The sequence below is a fragment of the Acomys russatus genome, chromosome 11 (genome assembly GCF_903995435.1).
Source record: "Acomys russatus chromosome 11, mAcoRus1.1, whole genome shotgun sequence".
NCBI lineage: Eukaryota > Metazoa > Chordata > Mammalia > Rodentia > Muridae > Acomys > Acomys russatus.
Genome location: NC_067147.1, coordinates 58,105,012 through 58,131,117, shown reverse-complemented (window position 1 = coordinate 58,131,117; position 26,106 = coordinate 58,105,012). Strand labels below are relative to the sequence as shown.

Below are 26,106 nucleotides of genomic sequence, written 5' to 3'. Positions count from 1 at the left end.
GAGGCACCATGGAGAGAGGAAAGGGAGTGTCCAGAAAAGGTCGGAAGCTGGCGTCCAGCCGCCGGAGGCAGGCACGAGAGCCAGCTGATGGTCAGGATGCGCCCATGGCCTCAGAGCCCGAGTCCTGGCCCTCAGACGCGGATGCGGAGCTGCAGGCCTTCTTCCAGGACTGTGGTGCCAAGGAGAGGGGTTTCATCACCCGAGAGGATCTGGCGGTGAGCGTCGCGCCTGGAATCCCTTTTGCGCAGATTCTTGAATTTTCTTATTTTTAACCAAGGCTCAGCTTGCCTGTTCATGGCCTTCTGCATACAAACTCACTCTTAGGAAACATTAAGCATTTGTTCATAGCATCTATAGGTGGCTGATGAGGTTAATACATTACCCTTTCCCAGAAACATTTCCATTTTAACAAAGGTGAGAACTTTATGTCACAAAGTCACTCACAAATGGTGCTGTGTGAGTATTCTTTATTTGTTTGTTTTTCGAGACGGGGTTTCACTGTGCAGCCTTGGCTGTCTTGGACTCGATTTGTAGACCAGGCTGGCCTTGAACTCACAGCAATCCGCCTGCTTCTGCCTCCTGAGTGCTGGGACTAAAGGTGTGCGCCACCACGCCCGGTTTTGTGTGAGTTCTCTTGATGATGATGATGACGACGATGGTTGAGACAGGGTCTCTTCATGCAGCCCTGAATGTCTTAGAATTCACTATATAGGCTGGCCTTGAACGCAAAGATCTGCCAGTCACTGCCTCCAAGCACTAGGATTAAAGATGTATACTACTATGCTTGGATGGTTCTATTGTTTTTAATAATATGACGCTGGACAGTGGCAGCACATGCTTTGAACCCCAATACTCAGGAGGCAGAGGCAAGTGGATCTCTGTGAATTGGAGGCCAGCCTGAGCTACACAGTAAAATTCGATCTCAAACCCCCTGCCCCCCCAAAAAACACCACCCAATTATGTGTGTGTGTATATATATATGTTTATGGTGATGTGCAGGCACCCTCAAAGTCCAAAAGAGGGTCCCTGGAGTCACAAGCAGTTGTCAGTCACCTGACATGGGCGCTGGGAACCAAACATGAATCCTCTGCAAGAACAGAATGCACTAGTAACAGTCGGGCCATCTCTCCAGCCCTGGTGAGAGAGATTCTTGAGAAAGGTCTGTCTATGTAGCTCAGGGTGACCCCTAACTCTCAGTCTTCCCAGTCGTGGGATGACAGGCAGGCTCCACCACACCTGATTTGAGGTGTTTGGAACCGGGACATTCGTCCTGGAGAGGAGTCAGAGCACTAGGAACCAAAGCATGTTGATGGTTGATGAGTGTACACTTCCAAGTGGCCATAGGTGTGGGCTCCAGTGAAAGTCTTTTAGCCTGTGGTCCAGACCAAGATGGCTGATGATTTCTTCTCATTCACTGCAAAAGGCCTTGTGTGGGTTTTTTTTTTCTCTCAATGGATCTGCTCCACATTTTGTCCTTTCCCTATCAAGACTCTTGCTATAGGGACTGGCAGTGTGGCTCAGCTGGCAGAGGCCTTGCCTAGCATGCACAAGGCCCCAGGTTCAGTTTTTAACACCGGATAAACTGGGTGTGGAAGGCACACACCTGTGATCCCAGCACTCAGGAGGCATAGGCAGGAGGATCAGAAGTTTGAAGTCATCCTTGGCTATTAAGCACACTTAAGCACACTTAGATATCTATCTTGGGCGCATGAGCAGGTAGGTGGGAGCACGCAGGCATGCCGCAGTGCATGTGTGGAGGTCAGAGGGCAGCGCGTTTGACTTGGTTCTCTCCTTTCCACCAGGGTTAAACTCAGGCTAAGGCTTGGAGGTGAGCACCTTTACCTGGTGAGCCAGCTCACCAGCCAAAAAAAGATCTTATCTAATTTATTATTAATTAACCAGGGATTACAGTAAAATGTCAGGACCAGAGCACAGAGCTCTTGAGCTCGGGTGCTCATAGGCAGTTAGGTAAGATTGCTGAGTTCAGTCTGAAAAGATGGCTAATGTCCAACAGCCCATGGGTCCTGGCCAGACACTGACTTCATCTTTCCTAGGTGAAACTCCCAAGTTAATGAGTGACTGAAGTCTGGGACTTTTAAAAATAAGATGTGTGTGTATTCATGCATGGGTGGGTGAGTGTATGTGTGTGTGTGTGTTACTTTTGTTTCCGGCTCTGTGCTGTTCAAGCGTCTAACCATGTCTCCTGTCTCTCTCCAATCTTGAAGTAGAAGTGTTGGGATTATAGACAAGCCACCCAAAACTAGCTCTGAGTTCCAGAGATCAAAAAAAACAAAAACAAAAACAAAAACAAAAACAAAAAAAACCACCTCAGGCTTGTTTGGTAGTATGTGAGAGACTATTTCTGGGGAGATGCAACACACATATGTACACACACACACACACACACACACACACGCACACACACCACACACACACACCACACACATATACACACACACATCACACACACACATACAACACACACACACACCACACACCACACACACAGACACACCACACACACACACACATGCACACACACACAGACACACCACACACACACACACATGCACACACACACAGACACACCACACACATATACACACACCCACACACACCACACACACACACACACACACACACCACACACACACCACACACATATACACACACACACACATACACAGAGCTACTAGTTCCATCTGTACAGGGAATCCTCCACAGACTAAAGTCCAACTGGGATGAACGAATGGATTTTTATTGGGGTTCCTAACAGGAACAGAGATGAGGAGTTAAAGGAGCAAGGATGACCTGGTACCAGTTGTATCATCAAAGGACTCACCCTGAGAGGGGTGACCACTTACAAAAGCAGCAACGCTGGAGCTCTCTGCACAGTTTACGGGCAGCCTAGTCCAGGAATCTGTCAGCCACAGGCTGGTCAGTGGCTCCTCCCACAGAGGTTGTTTTCCTCTCCTATAAAGCTGGGGAGTGACCCTCCAGAGTGGCGCTTTCAGCTCAGCAAGTTCTAGCTTTCCTGGACATGTGACTCAAGCCAGGAGGTCTCATGACTCCCTCTGTCTACTGGAAAGGATATTTAGATTCTGAGGGGACTGTCTCACAGCACAGGGAAGGAGCTTTTACCCCCTAAGCCATCTCCTGGCCTGAATCTAGACATTTTCATCAAGGAGGCCATGCTGGTCTACACATTGAGTTCCAGGCTAGCCAGAGGGGTGGTGACACACGCCTTTAATTTCAGCACTCGGGAAGCAGAAGCAGGTGGATCATGTGAGTTTAAGGCCAACTTGGTCTACAAAGTGAATCCAGGATAGCCAGGGCTACACAGAGAAACCCTGTCTTGAAAAAACCAAAAACAAACAAAAAAACATTGTCCTCTGGTCCAAAGGGTGTGTGGCCAGTCCCGCCTTTGTATGATCTTAGACTGTGATCTTACCTCAGATACTTTTTCTTGTGATTATAATTTCCTTATGTTTCTCCATGTATGAAAGGGATGATTGGGTTGACCTCGGCTATTACTGTAGGTGAAGCCAGGGTGTAAATTAACCACAAGAACCTCCTTAGATTTAACATGCAAAATCAACACTTAGGACAAAATTCGTTCGTGTCTAGACATTTCCATATGGAATCATAGGTTGAACTTTATTTTTCCAGACAGGGTCTCTCTGTGGTAGCCCTGGCTGCCCTGGATTCGATTTGTAGAACAGGCTGGCCTCGAACTGATGTCTGATCCTCCTGCCTCTGCCTCCCATGTGCTGGGATTAAAGGCGTGCGCCACCATCCCTGGCTCCCAGGTGATTCTAAATGCAGTCCTGTTGATAAAGAACAGTCCCTCGCCTTTCAAGGACTGAAGGGTCATGGGGAATACGGGACCTTGACTGCTGACTCTGGGGCAGCTCGCCAACCTTCATCCAACTTCAGGCTACAAACTGAGCTCTCGAAGCTGGATTCTCTTTAACACGTGACTCTCGTAGATCTGGCCAGTTTTTCTGCCTAGAAATGGCTTTCCTTATTCCCCTGCTCTAGGTCTCCTGGGGGGTACCGCAGGAGGAGGAAACGTCTCTCAGCACTTTTGGAAGAGAGAGGAACTAACTGCCAGGCTCAGTGGCACACTCCAGTAACCTAGGCAACTGGGCGAGTATGGGTGAGGCAGAGGCATCTCATGTTCAAAACCAACATGCTCTACAAAGCCAGTCTGGGCAATAGTGAAATCTTGTCTTCAAAAATCGGGGAGGGTCTGGGGACCTCAGTTAGATGACTGCTCGCTTATTACCCAGAGAGTTCAAGACTGGCCTAGGCTAAATGAGACCTTGTCTCAAAAAACAAACAAAAACAAAACAAAAAACAAAAAAACAAAAAAACAACAAAAAAAAAAAACCAACCACCAATCCTTGTAGATCAGTGATCTCCCCAGTGTACACTGTGTTCCACACCATGTAGTTTTCCTACTGTTTTTTGCTCTACCCACTGTCCAAAAGCAACCTGGGGAAGAATGGGTTAATTTGCTTACACTTCTATATAGTTGTGGACCATTGAAGGAAGTCAGGGCAGGAACACAGACTGGGCTGGAGGCAGGAGCTGATGCAGAGGCCGTGGAGGGTGCTGCTTACTGGCTTGCTCAGCCTACTATAGAACTCAGGACCACCAGCTCAGGGATGGCCCCAGCCTTTCCCGTCAGTCACTAATTTTTAAAAATTTATTTTATGTATATGAGTGTTCCGTCTTCAAGGACACTAGAAGAGGGGCATCAGATTCTATTACAGATGGTTGTGAGCCACCATGTGGTTGCTGGGAACTGAACTCAGGACCTCTGGAAGAGCAGCCAGTGTTCTTAACCGTTGAGCCATCTCTCTACCCAGCCCCAGCAATCACTAATTTTAAAAAAATGCCCCACAGGCTTGCCTGCAGCCCGAGTTTATGGAGGCATCTTCTCAAGTGAGGTTTGTGTCTAGTTGACATAAAGCTAGCCAGCACAGCTGTAGTCTCAGCACTTGCAAGATGGAGCCAGGGAGGTTCAGAAGTTCAAGGTCATCCTTGGCTACATAGTGAGTTTGAGACTAGCCTCAACAGGAGATTCTACCTCGGAAAAACCAACAACCACAAAGCCCCTAAACTCTGTCATGGCTTGGGATCTCCACTAAGAGCCAAGAAGTCCTGGGGCTCAGAAGCTGGAGGGAGGCGCAGTTGCCTAGCAGCTCGCTTCCGACTTCACTGTGCGGGGAATGTGGAGCACCTTCTCAGGATAATGAGGGGATAATTGCTCAAAAAGGCAAAATCATGACCTATAGGCAAACACAAAACAGGCTTGTGTCAAAGCGGGTGCTTTTTTTTTTTCCATGCTAGTTGAGTGCTCTGTCCTCAAGCCTCATCCCAAGCCCTCAGAGGTTTTATTTAATGCGTTAATTAGCGTTGTGAGTGGTTCAAAGAGTGCTTTAAACAGTTGGGCAACTTAACAAAGACAGATTAGTACCAGATTCCTGAGTTAGATTTTTTTTTCCTTTCTTTTTTACAACTAGTGAAAGTCCAACAGGCCATAAATTTTGGAGCTATCTGTCTCATCAGACAGAAATTATCCCCGCAGGTCCTGAATGGAATCTGCAAGCTCACACGTGACTGTTTTAATCAGTTCTGTGAGGTGACTGACTTAGCTGCGCTCCGTGGTTGAGCACACGCTCCTTAAGCTTTCTCCTCTTGGCTCCTTTCACCAGAGACATATTTTACAGTATCTGGGAATATAGGCCTATAAAATAGGTGCACACATCAAACATTTACAGAGACACTGTAGTCCCAGCCGTAGGGAGGCCTGGATATGCAGGTCCCCAGGGCTTAACCTACTTGGAGAGCCCCAGAACAGTCTAAGACTTAAAAAAAGAAAAGATCGGTAATGCCTGGGGACCTAAGGCTAAGGTTGTCCTCTGGCCTCCACAGACACGTGCACAGCTGTGCCCGTGAGGGCTGCTGCCCACAGACTCCACAAGACAGAATTAGATCTCCCGGAGCTAGAGGAATTCCGGGCAGGCAAACTTCAGGCTGCAGGGAGCCAAGCTCAAATTCTCTGAAAGAGCAATTCAGGCTCTTAGGGGTTGAGTCCTCTCTCCTGCCCACAGCAGCAATTTTGTTATTATTTTGTGTTTTTTGAGACAGTGTTTTTTCGGGTAGCCCTGGCTGTCCTAGAACTAACTCCCTCTGCAGCCCAGGCTGGCCTTGAACTCCCTCTGTAGCCCAGCTGGCCTTGAACTCAGAGATCCACAGCAGCTTCACAACAGTATTTCTTTTGTTTGTTTTTTTGTTTTTGTTTTTTGTTTGTTTGTTTGAGATAGTGTTTCTCTGCGTAACAGCTCTGGCTGTTCTAGAACTCACTCTGTAGTCCAGGTTGGCCTTGAACTCATGGCGATCCACCTGCCTCTGCCTCCCAAGTGCATGGATTAAAGGTGTGGGCCACCACTGCCAGGCTCACAACAGCATTTCTTTCTTTTCTTTCTTTCTTTCTTTCTTTCTTTCTTTCTTTCTTTCTTTCTTTCTTTCTTTCTTTCTTTCGTTTTTTGAGACAGGGTCTCTCTGTGTAGCCTTGACTGTCCTGGACTCACTTTGTAGACCAGACTGGCCTCAAACTCATAGCGATCCACCTGCCTCTGCCTCCTGAGTGCTGGGATTAAAGGTGTGTGCCACCACGCTGCCCACCACAACAGCATTTCTTAAAAGGAAACATTCTAACAGAATACAATCCAAACATACTGATTTGATACTTACCCGATAGAGAATGTTGCTAGGGCAATGCTAAGTGTCTTTTTCTTCCATAGTTACAACCCTTTTATGGCTTTTCCCCCTTTCTTTCTGTTTTGTTGGGGCTGCTGATGGTATTGAGACACTCTCCGTATAGCACAAGCTGGTCTGGGACTCATTATGTAGATCAGACTGGCTATGTACAGAGATCCACCAGCCTCTGCCTCCAGAGTGCTGGGATCAAATGTTTTTTCTGATAAGCAGTTCAAGACACCCTGAGCCTCAACTCCGAGGCATGATGTTTCAGGAAGTGTTCACTGCTGCCATGTGACACAAGGGCACGTCGTGTGTTCAGAACTATGGCTGCAAGTGACATCACACAGTGCAGCGTGGCAAGCTCTGCCAGAAACATCTCAGATTCTGAATGTGTGATTTCAAGCAAGCACAGTTTTGGTGATACTTCCTCATTTGCTTACGCATCCCGAGAGCCACAGTTGCAAAAGCTTGCCTGGTCCTTGTCCCTGGATCACACTGGAAGGACATCCTGTCCACTGGGGGGTGTAGTCAGATGGCTAGCTGGCATGCTGCTGCAGGTCTCTGACCCCACTCTGGAAGCAGAGGCAGGCGGATCTCTGCAAGTTCGAGGCCAGCCCAGTTGTACTAAGTGAGTTCTAGCACAGCCAAGGCTGCGTGATAGAAAGACCTCATTTCAACCTGCCCCCCGCCCCAACACAAGTATCAGGTGACATTCAAAGCCATTCCACTAAAGGCTGGGGGAACATGTAAATGTACATTTTGGATGTCAACAGGGAGGTGACTTGGAGCCTGCCTGAAGGATGTCTAAGGTGCTGTGGGGGACTGCTGGTCAGGCCCTGAGTGACCCTGACCCTGGAAAGAAGAAAAGCTGGGTGCCTGAAGATGGACACCTCCTCTCCTGTTCAGAGCCCAGTTTCTCTCCTATAGGAACAGTGGCCAGCTGACTCACGCTTTCCTTTCAGGAGGCCAAGTTCAGCTTCCTGGGTAGCCAGGAGCCGCAGATGATATTCGACTGGGTGGATATCGGGAGTACGGGCCGCCTGTCACTGGAAGAATTCAGCTCTGGACTCAGTACGTCTGTCCCGGGAGGGTCCTGGGGACTTCTAGCACATTAAAGCTGTGTCACGGGCCAGCACCCCTCCACTACATCCGAGAGCTATCAACTGCTCCCCTAGAACCCTCCCTTGTAGTTTCATGTAGGTGTGAGATGATAAAAGCTTGCTGGCTTTGATATGAGATCATGGGCTACAACCGCACCCCGGGAGGGTTACTTTCCAGCCTCAGTTAAGGCAATACTAGGCCCCAGGCCCCAGAGGGTGGCATCTGAGAGCTAGAGAGGAGGCAAAGGAACAGGAAGTTGGGATGGTAGCTAGGGGACAGACCTCCCATGGCTTGCCTCTCAGAAGGGACCCAGGCAACAGGGCAACTCTCCCTAAAGAGGCTTTCAGTGGGACAGGAACAGGGGAGTTGCCTTCTCTCAGGGCCTCAGAAAGACAGCTCAGCCTTGAGCAATCACATGGTCACCTTGGGTTCTCAAGGCCACAGGGCTCGAAAGTTCAGTGTGTAGGGGAGAGCAGAGGTGGCCAGCATCAGTAGTCATAGGCTGGGGTCACCCACATTTTGGTGACAGAGAAGCTGAGGTTGGAGTGGAGAGGCCAGCCTGGAATTGGAGGTGGGTGGTACATTCTTGTTTGTTTGTTTTAATTTATTTACCTTTATTATATGGGCACTGGTGTTTTGCCTGCATGTATGTTTGTGTGAGGGTGTCAGATCTTGGACTATAGGTAGTTGTGATGTGGGTGCTGGGATTTGAACCCAGGTCCTCAGGAAGAGCAGTCAGTGCCCTTAAACCACTCGGCTATCTCTCCAGCGCCGCATTTTTGTTTTTGTAATTAGGGCCTCATTGTGCAGCTTTGGCTGGCCTGGAACTCAGAGAAATCCTTCCACCTCTGCTTCCTGGGTTCCAGTTTTTTTCCTTGAGGTCACTTAACACATTTGCTTTATATGCCAGGTGTGGTGGCACACACCTGCAATCCCAGCACTTGGGAGGCAGAGGCCAGGTGGATCTTTGTGAGTTCGAGGCCAGCCTAGTCTATAAAGCAAGTCCAGGACAGGCAAGGCTACACAGAGAAACCTTGTCTCGAACCGCCCATCCCCCCAAAAAAACCCAAACCCAAACCAAACAAAGGAACAACCCCCCCAACAGAACCCAACAAATTTGCTTTATGAAAAAGAAGTAAAGGGGACCTGTAAGATGGCTTTGTGGGTAAGGGTGATTGCCACCAAGCCTGAGGGCCTGAGTTTGATTCCCAGAACCCACTTAGTGGAATGAGAGAACTGACTTCCACATGCATACTGTGGTGCACATGCATGCTTGCTTACACCCTCCCTCCCTCCCTCCCTCCCTCCTTCCCTCTGCCTCTCCCTCTCAATGGGAGAGACATATCCTTCTCAACACTTGAGCTAGAATGTCTGGCCTGGGACTTGTGTGACCTGTATCATCAGCGCATAGTGAACGCTCAGTGAATAAAACCTGAGTGGGTAAAACCTGCTAGCCACCATGGAGCTGCTATGTGACTTCCGGAGCAGAGCGTCTCTAAGCAGCTCTAGGACTCAGGTGATCTGTGAAAGGAGACTCCCGCAGCCTTGATCTGAGGCCTCGAATGCATGAATGTACCCCTGCTTAAATGTGGGTGGGGGGGGGACGAGGCTCAAGGGAAGCCACAAACTCGTCTTCCCTTTGTTTTCCTCTGTCCCCCCCAGAAAATGTCTTCGGCTCCAGCCCGGGTACCCGCAGGCTCCGCACAAAGCGGCCACTGCCTTCCCAACAGCAATCTGTGGCCTTCAGCTTCCCAGCCCTCGAGGAGGCTGACGCCGAGGAGAAGGAGGCCTTCCTTGACCTTGTAGGGCAGATGGGGACCGGCCACTCCCTTTCTGAGTAAGGCCCTGCCAGTTAGCCAGTGGCGGGGGTGGGGTGGGGTGGGGATGGGGGATGGGCTGGGGTGGGGTGGGGGTGGGGCTGAGTGCAGACCCCAGCTTGGACACTTGATAGTATGTGAACCCTGACCTTTAAAGCTGCAGAGAGATTAAAGCCTGGTGGGTGCTGGGAGGGTCCCCTCAATCCACACTCCATAGAAAGTTGGGGCATCACCACTGAGGGCGGAAGAGGGGGGCTGTTCTCTTATGTGCTGAGAAGAGGGGGCCCTGCCCGAGGCCTGCTAGAGACAGCCAGGGACTCTGCCCGCCCCCACTCTCTCCCACTTGCTCCTCCACCCACAGGCCTCTGAAGGATGAGATTGCTCCCATCTGGTGCAGAGGGTGGGGCTGCTGCTGTGGGCCAGGCCGGGTGCGACCTGGGGCGTAGGCTGGCAGAGCAGGTGGAGCAGGGAGCCATTTACCCACTTGGCAGCATGGCCCTTCTCCCTTGCCCTCTGGGCCTCTGTCTTCATGACTTAATTAAGTCCATGTGAAAGTAGTATGTGCCAAGTGCCAACCGTGGGCAGGGCCCCCGGCTGGCACTCACGCTCAGCGTGTCTCTCACTCCCTAACCGATCCTGCTTGGCAAGTCTTGGCCTTTGTATTTTCCTAGTGAGCACAGGGAAGGTAAGGGCTTGCTAGAAACCATGCAACTCCAGAACACGGGAGAAGAGAGGAGGTGATGGAAGCCTTGAGCTGTCAGGCTCTCAAGGTTCCCCCTACCCTCACAGCCCCATTAGCCATTGAATCACAATGGGGCCAGCTCACATAAAGAAATGTCCCAGGAAGAGGTGACACTTGAGCCAAAGCTTGTATTAATAGAATTTAGTGTTTCAGGTCCACATGTCTCTAGTAGAGTTGCCATTAAATTTAAGGACTAGGGGTGGGAATGTGGCTCAATTGGCAGAGAGCTTGCCTAGGACACACACACACACACACACACACACACACACGGACACACACACCCCTATATGTGGGTTTCAGCCTCAGTACCACATAAAACAAAACGTAGTAATCCTGGCCATTGGGAGGTGGAGGCTGGAGAATCAGGAGTTCACGGTTATCCTCTGCTACATAGCAAGTTTGAAGCTAGCCTGGGCTACCAGAGCCCTCCCACTTCCTGGCCCTTCTGTATCTCATCTCTGGAGGTTTCCGTTCCTCCAGGCAGACTGAGATCTGGAAGCTGTGGCAGGAATTGCGGCAGGAGGAACCTCAGCTGGCAGGCGACTTGGAAGGCTTCCTGGGCAAGATGAGCAGCCGTCTGCAGGAGGCTCAGGCCGAGCGGGAGGCGCTGGAGCGGGCACTGAGGAAGTGAGTGGGGACGTAGCAGGTGTTCCTTGTACGCTGTGGAATCCTAGGTGAGGGGTTCTGCTCCCATCTGGAGTAGCTGGGGGCTGGGTAAGCAGAGCCAAGTTTGAGGAGGAAGAAGCCCCAAGGGGCCTGTTTCCTGTGGCCTTAAAACTGTCAGGGTCACAGCCCTGTCATGGGGGCCTGAGTCATGGTGACTGAGGCTTGGGACAGTGGGGACAATAGACTGGGCCAGGGTTGGGACAGCAATAGAGGCATGACCAGTACTATAGACCCAGGGTGACATGACAGGGGCCTGTGATCACTGAGGGCAAGGAGGCAGGAGGACACCAGGCCTAGAGTTCTGGAGCTCCTGAGGGGCTTCCCGCCCCTCCTGCCCATGCAGGAGACACTCTGACCACCTCCACGAGGTGAGACAGCTCTATGAGGAGACAGAGGAGCAGATCCGCAGGGAGAAGCAGCAGCTGCAGGCCCAGGTGAGTGCCTTCCACTAGCTAAGTAGAAGCAGGGCAGCAGAGGATGATGGGAACCTCCTGCCTTGCCAGCTGTTGCTCCCCAGGGAGATGGGCCAGGCCTGCATGCCAGGTGGTCCATCTCTGTAGAGTATCAGTGTTCCCCAGGACTGACTTCGGTGTCCTGGTGAGAGTCTAGGCCCAAATGGGGAATCCCAAAAGTCCTCTTTGTGGGTACCTTCTGGCTCTCGAATCTCAGGCCAGGGTGGAGGTATGGTGGGTAGAACCAGCCCAGCCAAGCTGGCTCTGGAGTCTGCAGGGCAAAGCTGACCTGTTTTCTCTGCAGAGCGACTCCCGGGGCATGGCCCTCAGTGCCCATATGCAGGAGGCTCTGGAGGCCAAGGAGCAAGAGGTTCAACGGCTGGCAGAGGACCAGAGAGAGGTGAGCACAGGCCTTCTGGGGAGCCCAGACCCCAGGCAACCTTTTCACGGTTCCCAGCTGGACAGGTCCCTCGAAGCCACAGGCAGCCAAGAACTCCCTGGGCTCCTGGCTACCAGAGCAGGGCTCCCTTGCCAGGGCCCAGGGAACACTGCCATGGGTCAGATCAGGTCCCTTAAGGAAGCCAAGCCGACTCGACTCTGGGAAGTGAGCCTGGAGCTTACCCTAGCCTCAGGTTGTCAGTGTTCTCTGGCCTCACGTGTCAAATAAGGTTGTGCATGGGGACAACTGGAAAAGGAAAAGCTTTGGACAGGTGGCATATGGTGGCATGTACCTGTGACCCCAGCTCTTGGAGGTAGGAGAAGCGGGAGTTCAAGGCTAGCCAGGGCCACGTGAGACCCAGAAGTGGGCAGGGATGGGGGAAAGAAAGGAAAGTTCTGGACCACGGGCACTCACAGGCTCCATTGTCATCTGATCTGCTTTGGGCAGGTTCTGAACATGTCAGAGCCTGCAGAGTGGGGGGGGGGGGGGGCGGGGGAGGCTGAGGACCGCAGGGCCACTGTAGAAGAGGTGGTCCTCTGTGCTTCCTGAGGTCTAGCTGTCTGAACCGTCTGACCCCTGCAGTCCAGATGGAATTAGGAACAGCAGCTGCTGCTGTAGGGCTTGGCCCCAGTGGGTGTTTCTGAGGAGGTTTTGTCCTTTGTTATGACTTCCTCCCCACTGCTCACGTGTCACAGGTCTCCCTGTGTGGGGGTAGAAGGCAGCTAATTAGATGCTTGAAGGGGACCTCCCCTCCAATTGTATAATTTAAGCTGGGTCTCCCAGAGGTGGGCAGTGGGGGCAGGGAGCAGGGGACAGGGTGACCTTGTCTCACCAAGATCTTGGAGGGTTTTTGTCACCATGGAGGACAATTCCAACCCTCTCCTCATCTCTTCCTCTCTCCACAGCTGGAGGCGCAGCTCCTGCACCTCAGCAGCACCCAGCAGGAGGCCAGCTGGGAGACAGTGCAGCTGCGGGAGGCTGAGCGTGACCTGGTTGGGCAGCTAGAGGAGGTGCGGGGCCAGCTGCAGGTGACAAAGGGACATCTGGATTCTGCCAGGGGGCGAGTGTCCTGGCAGATAGAGGAAGAACCAAGGCAAGTAGCCACCCTTGGGTAGAGAGCAGTGGCTTCTGGGAGCCAGGAAAGGGTGTACTCCATGGAGCTGGTTAGACCTCCAATCACATGCAATCACACAGACACACACACAATCACACACAGACACACGCAGACACACACACACACACAATCACTCATACACACACACACATATAATCACACACAACCACACAGACACACTACATACAGACACAGACACCCACACAATCATACACACACACACACACACACACACACAGCTCCAGATCAGGTACTTGCTCTGTTTTTAACAGCTCAGAGGCAAGTAGGCTTGCCTAGTCAGGGCAGGCTTCCTGGAGGAGGCGAGGCTTCATGTGGGTTTTGAGGTACAGAGTGGGATTTGGAGCTGCTTTCAGCTAGCCCGAGAGGAGAGTTAGCCACAGGAAGAGCTGTGCTATCAGGATTTGGGGGACATCACTAACTGCTACTCCCCTGACCTTCACTCCATCCCCCTTCCTTTCCAGTGTCCCCAGGGAAAATAAGATGGCCCCAGACCCTCAGGCTGTCCCTGCTGAGGAGGCCCCACTGCCTGAGCTGTTTGCCGATAAGGACGACTGGGACCAGCTCCTGAACAGCTTCGGAGAGTGTTCCCACAGAACCCCACAGCTCTGCTGGAGCCCACCCCCAACCCCAAGCAGCACCTCCACCCCCCAGACTCCCCGCATTGTTAGACAGATCTCCATTTCCGAGGTGCCTGCTCTACAGTTTGCTCAGGAACCAGCCTCAGATCCAGACCCAGGGGCAAGAGGCCCCCCTGGAGTGCCTCCCCGTGCCAGAGATAGAAGAGGGGTGGACGACTCAGAGGGGCAGGATGGTCAGGATGGAGATTCTAAGCAGCCTGTGGACCTCCCTGACCTGGAAGCCCTGGCCGGGCAATCTGGGAGTGTGGTGGTTACGGCTTTCAGCGTGCCACTTGCTTCTGAGGCTGAGCCTCCTCCTCAGGGCCTCTCTCCTCCTCAGTCTCCAGATGGGTCCAGAAAACAGTCCCAGACCCCAGATCTGAGTGACAAGAGCCTTTGGCCTGAGCCTGATCCACTCAAGCTGCCTAAGGAAGGTGATGTCCTGGCAGAGGACGTGATGCTGGGCTTAGGGTCCCAAGGGGCCATGGCCCTCCCTGAGGGGCCCACAGAGCCCTCCCTGATGAGCCTGGAGCCTGTGGGCCAGGTACCCACAGAGAGACCAGTGCAGAGTGAGGCAAGGCTGGCTAGGCAGGAGAGTCACCCTAGAGGTTTCCAAGAAGCCCATGGCCAGGTCCTTAGGCTGGATAACTGGTCTACCCACCTCCTCCAGAGTCCTGAAGACTGACTCAGGCCTGAGGAAGGGAATTCAGGAAAGAGAGGCCAGCAGGACCTAGGGTCAGAACAAGCCGATGAGGCTCAGGGCCTGGAAGCCAGAAACACAGATTCAATCCAGGAAAATGATCCCCTCTCTGACACAACACAGGCCTCTGTTGAGGCAGAAGTCCCTGCTCCTGGCAAAATGTCTCCTCCAAGGGGCTCTCCCCTCTTAGGGGCTGGCCTTGCAGTGAGAGCCCCAGAGACCACAGAAGCCCTCCTCACCCTGACTGAGACAGAAGTCCAGCCCAGGCCCATATCCATGCCTGTTCAGGTGGAGAGCAAGCCGGGCTCCCCTCAGCCCACAGAGCCGGGGGCAGAAAGCAGACTGGAGGACCCAAGAACAGACTCCCAGGAGGCTGAGCCGACTTCTTCTCCCGGGGACCTCACTGCTGGCAAGCCTCAGGCTGACCCTGACTACCTCTACCATGTCATCTTCTTGGGGGACTCCAATGTGGGCAAGACCTCGTTCCTACACTTGCTGCACCATGATGCCTTTGCCACTGGGCTGACGGCCACTGTAGGTAAGGTCTCCTGGGGAGGTAGCCCTGGAGGGGAGGTCCTAGGCCAGGGCCAGCAAGCCCAGAGCAAGCCATCCCAGGAGAAGTGGCAGCTTCTGCCTTGGCCACAGGCCCTCACGAGGCATTATTTTATATGGGCCTAATCTTGGCATTTCACTAATCGTCTCTAATTACAGGTAATTTGCTTTCTCTGCATTGATCTGGTTAGCTTCTGATGTTCCACAGCAGCAAAGCACTGTGCAATTTAGGTCCTGGTGTTAGTGGAGGGTGAAAACAAGCCAGCTTCCGCCCACGTGGTAGGCAGTTCCCTACAGAGCCTAGCTGGACATGCTCACGACATGCTCCAGGTCTGCCTGCATGCCCTGGCAGGAAATCACAAGTGGGGGGCTGTCTTACATAGAATACAGAGTGTGGCATGTTAGAACCCTAGGGTCCTGGGTCAAATCCTAGCACTACCACTAACTGGGCCTACGAACCTGGATATCTTGACTCCTCTGTCTGCTTTGTGGTGTGCATGCATGTGCACATGCACGCACGGACACACACACACACACACATACACAGCCCCCCCCCCCCCCACACGGCAATTGGCTTATAAGGAGGAAGGTTTACTATGGCTGGCTCAGAGTTGGGAGGTTTTGGGTCACAGTTGGTCCTGTTGCCTTTGGGCCTGTAACAAGGCAGCACATTGTGGTGAGAAACACAAGCTGGAGCCAGATTGCTCATTCTGCTGCAGGGAAGTAAGAGAAAAAGGTAAGGGGCTGGAGAGATGGCTCAGTGGTTAAGGGCACCACCTGCTCTTCCAGAGGTCCTGAGTTCAATTCCCAGCAACCACATGGTGGCTCACAACCATCTATAATGTGATCTGATGCCCTCTTCAGCAGATAAAGCACTCATATACAATAAATAAAATAAATAAATCTTGAGAGAGAGAGAGAGAGAGAGAGAGAGAGAGAGAGAGAGAGAGAGAGAAGAAAGAAAGAGGGGCCTAAGAGGTCGAGAGTCCTGGCAGAGAGTCCTGGGCTTGATCTCAGTATTGCATACACAGAGTGTGGTGCATGTCTGCAATCCTAGTACTCAGGGGTTGGAGATGGGAGGATCAGAAGTTCAAGGGCATTGTTAGCTACTTAGCAAACTTGAGGTCAGCTACAAGAAACCCTATGAAGATGGATGGGAGTTGTGGATAGAGAAGGAAGAAGATGAAGCCAGGGTCCCATGATGCACTTTGAAGGCATGCGCCTGATGACCAGAAGACGTCAATGCCAGCAGGCCTCACTTTTTAATTTAATTTTATTGAGAAACTGTCTCTCTGTATAGTCCTGGCTGTGATCCTAAAACTCACTATGTAAACCAGCTTGGCTTTGAACTCATAGAGATCTGCCTGTTTCTGCCTTCCAAATTATTCTTTATGTGTGTGGGTGTTCTGTCTAGTCACATGGATGCCTGATGCCCTCAGAGGCTAGCAGAGGGTGTTACAGTCGGTCTGAGGGTTGGGAACTCAGCCTCTGTTTTCTGGAGTAGCAGCACAGCTCTTAACTGCTTAGCCATCACTCCAGCCCTTAGGCCTCATGACTTAATTCCTCCGCCTCCCAATAGCACCAGGCTGGGTACCAAACCATAAATCCATGGGCCTTTGTAGGTGGACAATCCAGGTCCAGTTCTCTCTGGTTCCCACATCTTCATCTGACAGGAGACTTGGGAGTAGCCCCCTCTTCGTGCAGGGGTGTTGCACGTTCACGCATGTCAAGAGTAACACTGGACACACATTACACGCTCAGTCCATGTGAGCCAGGATTCTTTATGATGGGTAAATATTTGAGCATGATAATTCCATGGCTCCTATAAGAGGGACAAAGGTAGAATGGTGTCTTCATGTCATTCCAGGGTACAGGCTAAGAGTCCGTGCCAAGCAGATGGCTTAATACTCCCCTGTTGTGGGAGAGGCCTGTGTCAGGCTCTAGGATTTCTCTGCTCAAGACTCCTTACCAGGTGTCCTAGTTTGACCTCCGTTGGTGTGATAACACCATGATCAAAAGCAAATCAGAAGAGGAAAAGGTTTAGTTCAGCTTGCACTCCCAGGCCAGAGTCCAACACTAAAGGAAGACAGGGCAGGAATTCAAGGCAGCAACCTGGAGCAGAAACCATGGAGGTACGCTGTTTATTCCCTCACTGGCTCGTGCCCAGCACAGTTTCTTACGCAACCCAGGAGCCTGCCTAGGGATGGTGATGTCTATGGTGGGCTGTGCCCTCTCTCATCAATTTTCAGGGCACCGTTTTATACCGTAAGGCCTACCGGCATGGCCAAGCTGGCGGGAGCAGCTCTCCCCAGGTGACTCCAGCCTCTTCAAGTTGATAATGAAATCTAACCAGGACTCCACTGATGTAGTTAAAGACTCAGTGGCCTTGAAAAAGAGAGACCCATGGCAGACCTCGACTGCTGTTAGGCGGACCACAGGGTCTACAAAGCCACTGTTTCACCTAAGCTGCTGTTTTAGCTGAGCACCCACGTTTACCCTAGTGTCCTCTGTGCATGTCTTGTCTCTTTTACAACAATCCTCCTTGTCTTAGTTTCCTATGGCTGCTATAAAAAACCTAGACAAAACCTGGTCTACAAAGGGAGTCTAGGACAGCCAAGGCTACACAGAGAAACTCTGCCTCAAAAAAACAACAACCAACCAAACAAACAAACCCAGGTGAAGCTGGGATTCTTGACTTTGCCACAGGAAAGAATTTCAGGAGGAGGCAGTAAGAAGCAGAGGCAGAATTTATTGAGTTTGACATAGATTTAAGCTCTGGCACTCAGAGGGAACACACACAACGAGCTCCAGACATCTGCCTGCCTTTGTCCCCCACCACCCCGAGGCTGGGGTTATAGCATGGTTTTGCCACGTATGTACCAAGTGTGTATGCGCGTGCACACACAAGTGCATGTGGAGGCACAAGTCTGATGTGGGGAACTGTCCTCTATTGATTGCCACCTTATTCACCGAGGCAGGCTGTCTCAATCAAGCCCAGAGCTCACCAATATGGCTGCTCTCTAGCCAGCTTTCTCTTGGGGCCCATGTGTCTGCCCTCTGAGGCTGCCACACCCACCGAGCATTTATGTAGGGTTCTGCAGACTTGAACCCCTGTCTTCAGGCTTGCATGCAGGCGACGAAGCCCTGAGCCATCTCCCCAGCCCCATGATGCCATGTCTGTGACAGTTCCACACACTTCAGTGGCACAGACTCAGACAGAGAAGGCCTGCATCTAAGGCCAGCCAGGTATCCCACCCCCACTCCCATCCCAATCTCCCTCAGAAAGTCAGATCTCTTGCTCAGGGCATTTGAGGCAGAGAAGAAGTTTCTAGTCCTAGCTCAGCCCCAAGCTCAGTGGCTCCCCAAGCCCTGCTTTCAAAACTCAGGCCCTATCTGGGAAGGCCTGACCCCTTTGTACGTGGCTCTGCTGCCTATTGTTACAGATGTGTGGGGCTGCCCCCTTGAATCAGTAGTGCCTGGCAGAGCCCAAACTTTGCATATCTGTTGGTTTGTTTGGCTTAGCAGAATGGAGTTTTGGGGTACCCTGGAGTCTCTTGAGGGTAGATGAGGGGGCAGAAATCAAGGGGGACTAGCAGTTGCAGGAAGGACTCAGAGCTGTTGGTGGGAGGCCCGGCTAAAAGTGACAGTCTCAAGACCCTATGGTCCTAGGCTCCTGAGAACTTCAGGGAGGGGCTGCAAAGAAAATCACTTTCTACTCAGGAACTCCCTTGCTACTGGGTGGTGTCAGTCTTCTTGGTGGAGACTAGAGGTCTGTATGAACTCTACCACCAGGGGAGGCAGCATATACTTACAGTGGCCCTCACAGAAACCTCTCACCCACATTGAGGGTGCCAGGAGCTGCCAGGCTGCAGCAGGTTCTGCAGGAAACAGGGTGGGGGTGGGGACAGAGCATCCCCTCCCATTATGTTTCTTTCTTTCTTTTTTTAAAGATTTATTTATTTATTTATCATATATACACAGTATTTTGCCTGAATGTACACCAGAAGAGGGCACCAGATCTCATTATAGATGGTTGTGAGCCACCCTGTGGTTGCTGGGAATTGAACTCAGGACCTTTGGAAGAGAGCAGCCAGTGCACTTAACTTCTGAGCCATCCCTCCAGCCCCTCTTTGTTGGTTTTCCAAGACAGGGTTTCTCTGTGTAGCCCTGGCTGTCCTGGACTCACTTTGTGGACCAGGCTGGCCTCGAACTCACGGAGATCCGCCTGCCTCTGCCTCCCGAGTGCTGGGATTAAAGGTGTGCGCTATCACACCTAGCCCCATTCTTTTTCTTTTTCAAGATTTATTATTTTTCGAGTGTCTGTGTGTCTGTCTGTGTGTAGGTATGCACATCTGAGTGCAGGTGCTGCAGAGCAGGATAGAGAAGGTGCTTGGTACCCTAGAACTGGAGTTACAGCTACTGGTGCGCTGCCTAATGTGGGTGCTGGGGCCTGAACTCAGGTCCCCTGAATAGCAGCAAGGCCTCTTAACCACTGAGCCATCTCGCCAGCCTTCCTGTCCCACCCCCACTCCTGCCCCTCCCACATCCAGAAGGCTTCTTTGACAGGTGGAGGTTGGCTGGAAGGGGCAAAGAACCCCACCCTCATCTTCTCATTCCTGGGTCTAAAAGAGTCTGCAGCTCTGACTACAGAGAAGGGTGGGGCTGTGGGACGCCAGAGGCTGTGGAGGGATGGCAGATGAAGTCAGTCCCCTTGGTTGTGCCCAGCAGAAATCCTGCCGAGCCTTTAGGTCGGTGGGTCTTTTAGATACCACCTTACAGATGGGCAAGGGAGGGCCCAATGAGGCTCACAGAGGGAAGCTGACTAGCCCCAGAGTCCCAGAGCACACAGCATGAGCCCACGGGTCCTCTCCCTCCACCTTAGCAAGGCTGCTTGGAGGTGTAGCACTTGGTTGTGGAGGCCTTTGGAGAGCAGAAAGGAGCCCAGCAGTGTGGCCCCAACCCTTCTGTGGCCGGAGTTGGGAGTGGGCACACACCTGGGCCGCCTGGAGCTGGCTATCCCCGGGGCTGTCTCTTCTGTGTCCTAGGAGTGGATTTTCGAGTCAAGAGCCTGCTGGTAGACAACAAGACCTTCGCGCTGCAGCTGTGGGACACAGCCGGACAAGAGCGGTAATTCAGACTGTCCCAGCCGCGGGTGAGGGACCTGGGCTGTGCTCAGACTGTGGGAGGGGAGGGTGGGCCACAACCCGGGTGACAGGATCTACCCACCCACTGAAACAATGAGATCCCGAGAGCGGAGACTTAAGGAATTCTTTGCTGCCCTGGGCAGCGGGGTGGGGTGTGGGGGGGGGGGGGGGGGGGGTTCCCCAGGCTCTGGGTGTGGTGGCCTCATACAGACCCTTCGGCCAGGTACCACAGCCTCACAAGACAGTTGCTGCGCAAGGCAGAGGGGGTGGTGCTTATGTATGACGTCACCTCCCCAGAGAGCTTCGCCCACGTGCGTTACTGGCTCGACTGTCTGCAGGTGAGCGTATTTGGGGCTGCGGGCTGGCCCCAGGTTTCGGAGTCGAGAGGAAGCTTGGAGCCCACCCACACACATTCCTCTTTTCTCCTGGAGTAGTAGCACCGCTGGCCGAGGGACGCGTGGGTGGACGAACTGGGAGCCCCCGTAGCACAGAGAGACCACAACCACACAGTACAGCACCCCAAGCTGCCCATGTATCTTGCAGGCAGCTCTTTTCTGAGATGTCCCCTAGGTGCGGTTTCCCATTATGGGTCTGGCACTGTCTCCCTCACACCTAATCTTTATGCTGGGACTCTGCTGGGCATGAGGCTGAGTGAGTACCAAGGGAAGCATGTGGCTTCTCTCTAGAAGTTTCTAGTCCAGTGGACGACTTCTGTTTTGTTAAGGTGGAACTGGGACGATTTACCCACACAACTGCTTCTGGCACCTGGAAGTGAGCAGTCAGCAGCCAGAAGCTATAATGACGCTGATGATTTGAAAAGCAAATTAAGGGGCTTGAGAGACAGCTCAGTGGTTGAGAGCCCTTGCTGGCTCTTCCACAGCATGGGCGATAGGCTCCCCACACTCAATGTTGGATTTCTCACAACTGCCGGTGACTCCAGCTCCAAGGGATCTGACACCCTCTTCCGGCCTCTGAGGACACACACACACACACACACACACACACACACACACACACACACACACAGAGAGAGAGAGAGAGAGAGAGAGAGAGAGAGAGAGAGAGAGAGAAAAGCAGATAGAGATAAGTGTCAAGGCAGCCTGCACAAGCATAGGCACACAGTCATGAAGAGCAGACAGGGGCAATCCAGACAGGCTTCCAGGGGAAGCTGCCCATGAGGTTAGCCTTGAAAGCAGGCAAAGTGTTTTATAAGCAGAAAAGAGAAGAGAGGGTCTGGGTGAGAGGAAGCCTGGCAGCCTTTAGAAACTTCCAGAAGACTCTACTTTGGGCCTGGTGTCTACTGAAGGCAGCTGAGGGCCCGTGCCCTGTCTATAGGGTGCAGGTGTGGATGGGGTGGTCATGGTCCTGCTGGGAAACAAGATGGACTGCGAGGAGGACAGGCGGGTGCCCACGGAAGCCGGCAGAAGACTGGCTCAGGTGAGTACCGGGACTGCCGCCGCCTGGTGGGTGGGAAACGGGGGGGGGGCCCTTCGGTCCCTGCCCTGGGCAGAGGTGTGACTGACTGCGGATCCGCCCTGGGCTCAAATCCAGGCTGTGCCAGTGGCGGGCACTGCCTTGAACACTGCGTGGAATTAGTGATTCCCACACATTCCCAACCCAGGGGAAAACATCTTCAGAATGAAAACAGGTTTAAAAGCGTCACTGAAATCCCCAATCAAATCTTCATTTTATCTCGGGTCTCTAATTAACATACTCCCTTCTCCTTTATTCTATCTTAAGACTCAAATGGTTTCCTTGGGAAGATGACACCAAAAGCCCTGATGCCAGACAGGGATACTATTATTTATAAACGAGATTTAACCACATTCTAGAAAAGCCAGAGAGTAATAAAGGCACATATATGTGTATAATATATATATATATATATATGTGTATGTATATATATATATATATATATATATATATATATATATATTTTTTTTTTTTTTATTTTTTTTTTTTTAACCTATGGAGAGAGTCACTCCTGGCCCTGACACAGTCTTTAGGGCTGTTTCCAAGCTTCTTTGTTGATCCCCATTTCTCATATGATTGTGACTACAGGTGGGCAAATAAGCTCCTGTCTGGAACAGTAGTCTGTTCCTTTAAGAGTTCCTTCTCAGAGGATTTATCCTGCTAGAAGACTGAGGGTTAATGGTCCCTAGAAAACACCTAGTTACCACCATCCTAGACCATGCACTCAGGAGCCGCAGGAAGCTGTTCCTCAGTGTTGTTTATAAGGGCGTCGGCAGAGCAGGGCGGTTATGTGTTGTTATTGGAGATTCATGTGAGAGGCCAGTGTTTACCACCAAGGGGCCTGTGCTCAGACACAGGTGTCTTGTGGGGTCAGAGAGAGAATTCTGAATGTGTCTGTGTGGCTCCCACTGAAGCAGATGGATTTGAGGTTTTCACTGGAATGGTTGTGCTAAGACCGATGGTCAGCACCTCAAACCTGGATGCCCTCCCTCCGCCTGGGGTCTCAGTGGCCCCTTAACCTCCTCCTCAGCTTCAAGCCGGCAAAATCCCGTGACTGTAGGAAGGGAAACGAGGCTGACATTTGGTCATAAAAGAAGAGGGGGCCGGGTACGGTGGCGCACGCCTTCAATCCCAGCACTCGGGAGGCAGAGGCAGGTGGATCTCTGTGAGTTCGAGGCCAGCCTGGTCTACAAAGAGAGTCCAGAACAGTCAAGACTACACAGAGGAACCATGTCTTGGCAGAGTTAGGGGGTGGGGGTGGGGAAGAAGGAGAAAGAGGAGGGGGAGGAGATGGAGAAAAAGGAAAGAAAAAGCATCTGTCTCAAGGCCAAAAAGATGGCCCGGGGTGGGGGGAGGTGAAGGTGCTTGCCACCAGGCCTGATAACCTAAGTTCCATCCCTGGAACTGATTCCACATGTGGGCCTCAGCGCTTTTACCTGCTGCTTTGTTTGGCTTTTTGAGACAAGGTGTCATGTAGTCCAGGCTAGCCTCAAACCTGCTACATAGCTGACCTTGAATTCCTGATCCTCCTGCCTCCACCCCGAGTGCTAGGATATTGGCGTTTGCCACAGTGCCCCACTTGCTTTTTTTTGCTTTATTTTTGTGTTGCTGACAATTGTGTATGTGTGTGTGTGTGTGGGGGGAGGTATAACCCCAGCCTAGAAATATTATAGAAAAACATAGAGACAAAACCCTGTGTGTTAAAGTCGCTGTGTGTTTCCCCAAGTCAAGCAGTAAATAAGTCTGTCTTCTATTTCAAGTCTGGGGGAAGTCTCCAGATGGAACCCATGTACTGCAGCCAGCTGAGGTGGGCGGAGGTCCATATGGGGCATGATGGTGGCTGGTGAGGTCTGGCAGTGCTGGACCTGACCTCTCAGGCACTCTGTGTGGCTGCAGGAGCTGGGGGCCTCCTTTGGTGAGTGCAGCGCAGCCCTGGGTCACAACATCCTGGAGCCCATGATGAACCTGGCTAGGTGAGTGCCTCCTCATACCCAGAGTCCTCTGGGGCAGCCCTGCCCGGCTCTGCCCTCTCCAGGAAGTGGCCAAGACAGACCCTGGTAACAGAGCCCATGCTCCGTCCTCCGCTTGTCCCTAAGGTTCCTGGCCTGGCCGTCTAGTGACTTCTCTGACTTAGAATGATAGCTTGCACTGTCCCCAATGCCATTCTGCCCTGTGGCGCCTTTCTGACTCTTCGTGTCTCTATCTCTTGTCTCTCTGTCTCTCTCTGCCTTTTACCACAATCTGCTACTTTCTCTGTGCCCCTGTCACAGGTCTGTGCCCCTGTCACAGGTCTGTGCCCTTCTAGACTGTTGTTTTGTTTTGTTTTTTTACATCTGTTTTCTTCTTGCTGAGAGGGGTCCGTCTGTCTGTTCAGCCCTTCTTTCTATGGGGCCTTGCACGCACTGGGTGCTCAGTGGGTGGCTGAGATGGGTGTCAAGAAGGGCACTGGAGCCCACGAGCATCCCTAGTGTGCGGTTAGACACGTGGTACCTACAGGAAATAATCTGTTGTACTTTCCTAGCTCAGATTAGCTCTTGGCCTTGAGTTTGGGCTTCTGAGGGAACAATCCTCCCTGCTGTCACCCAGAGTGTCCATCCCCTCACCTCAAGCCCTGGAATGCAATTTCTTTATTCTCGTTGAAGCTGCTTGTGTGTATATGTGTGTGTGTGTGTGTGTGTGTGTGCGCGCGCGTGCGCGTGTGTGCCCTGCTTAGCACTTAGTGGGTCAGAAAAAGAGACAGAAGGCCACAGTCCCCCAGCACCAGTTTTCCACCGCTGTGAGAGAGGACAAGGGTGGATGCCTCCGAGGCCCTATCCCGCCACCCTCCCCCCCTCTAAGCTGCTCCTGGAGTCCTGAGGGAAGGAGTGACCCGGGGACATTGTCACACAGGTCCCTTAAGATGCAGGAAGACCGCATGAAGGCCTCGCTGGTGGACTTGACCCACCAGCAGCCACCCAAGAGAGCTGGCTGCTGCCGCTGACCACCAGTCTGGTCCCGTCATGGCTTGTCCCTTCCTGTGGTTCCCATCCTGCTTCCTGGACACAGCTTTGACAGAGAGGCCCTGCAAGGGACAACGTAACCTCTGCTCCACCGAGCAAACATGGCTGGGGTGGGTGGCAGGGCAAGTCTAGAAACCCCTCCCAAGGAAAGTATCCCCAAATCTCCCATTCACCCCAGGTGGCAAGGTGACAGGGTATTCTAGTTTAATTTCTGCTGTGATAAATACTGACCAAAAGCGGCTCAGAGGTGGGAAGGGGCTCCTTCGGCTTACACTTCCATCATTGTAGGAAGTCAGGGCAGGAACTGAAGCAGGAGCCATGGAGGACCACAGCTTGCTGGCTCGCGCACACTGCCTAATGCTTGCAGCCCAGGCCCACCTGCCTAGGGATGGTCCCGCCCACAGTGGACTGAGCCCTCCTGAGCCAATCCTCCATCAAGACAGTGTCCCGCAGACACGCCCACCCCAGGCCCATCTAGCAAAGGCAAATTCTTCACAGGTTTCCCTCTTTTCTGGTGACTCTAGGTTGTGTTAAGTTGATAATAAAAACTAAGGACACACATGGGGCGGCTACTTTTCCTTTTGAGTATTTTTGGATTTTCGTCAGTGCTTGGGAATGCCTTGTTGTTTTTGTGATTTGTTTTTTGAGACAGGGTTTCTCTGAGTTAGCCTTGGCTGTCCTGGACTTGCTTTGTAGACCAGGCTGGCTTTGAAATCACAGAGATCCACCTGCCTCTGCCTCCTGAGTGCTGGGATTAAAGGCGTGCGCCGCCACCGCCTCCCAGCTCTGGGGACACCTTGTTCAGTCAGGGGATCGGATGTGGAGAAGGAAATAAACTTTGCAGAGAGTCTGGTGCCAACTCTGAATTCACACATTTTGTCAGGTCCTACCACTCCTGTGGCTGCCTCAGTTTCCCTTCTCAGATAAGGGGTTTTTTTTTTCCCCTTGCAGAATTCAATCTTGAGAGCAGTGTCATTATGACAGCTCCCATAAGCCTTCAGGTCCTCCTATGGAGGGTCACAGCAAGGTTGCTCCTTGTCCTGAAGTCTAGGGTCTGCAGAGACCACTAGCTGCCTATGAGTGGTGGGGTCTGGACTGCAGCATAGAAGCCTGGAAGGAAGCTGGTTCCGGGGTCCAGGGGCCTGGGGATGGCCTCTGAGTTAGCGCATCTCGACCCTGCTCAATAATCATTTCAGCACTGAATACAGAGCCCACAGGTGTGGGGTGGGGGTGGGGGATGGAGGCTTTGCAGCCTTTTGGAGACAGGGTGCTGAATCAGGAATAGCCTCAGTGTTGTGGAGAGCCAGTGGAGATGACCAAGAGGAGGGCAGGGGAGGGGAGTCCTGGCAAAAGGATGGGGTGGGGGGAGGGCATGGATTCATTCCCACCTGTTGGCCACAGTCTCCATGCTTCAAGCCAGCACTTTCTTTTGACTGTTTAGGGAGGCCTCAGAGGCCGGGAGCTGGCACAGGGTAGCCGGTGATAACCTGGTCAG

The 26,106-nt window shown here is 52.3% G+C and overlaps 1 protein-coding gene across 1 annotated transcript; it reads left to right on the top strand.

Moving 5' to 3' along the window:
* On the top strand, positions 1–24,788 carry Rab44 (RAB44, member RAS oncogene family). The gene is given in 13 exon segments (XM_051153422.1): positions 1–215; positions 7,737–7,845; positions 9,538–9,712; positions 10,915–11,061; positions 11,444–11,534; positions 11,857–11,952; positions 12,897–13,084; positions 13,588–14,981; positions 20,041–20,122; positions 20,363–20,477; positions 21,475–21,576; positions 23,509–23,585; positions 24,502–24,788. Coding segments are annotated over 13 exon segments (2,874 nt in total). The 5' UTR covers positions 1–8; the 3' UTR covers positions 24,593–24,788.
* The last annotated feature ends 1,318 nt before the right edge of the window (positions 24,789–26,106 follow it).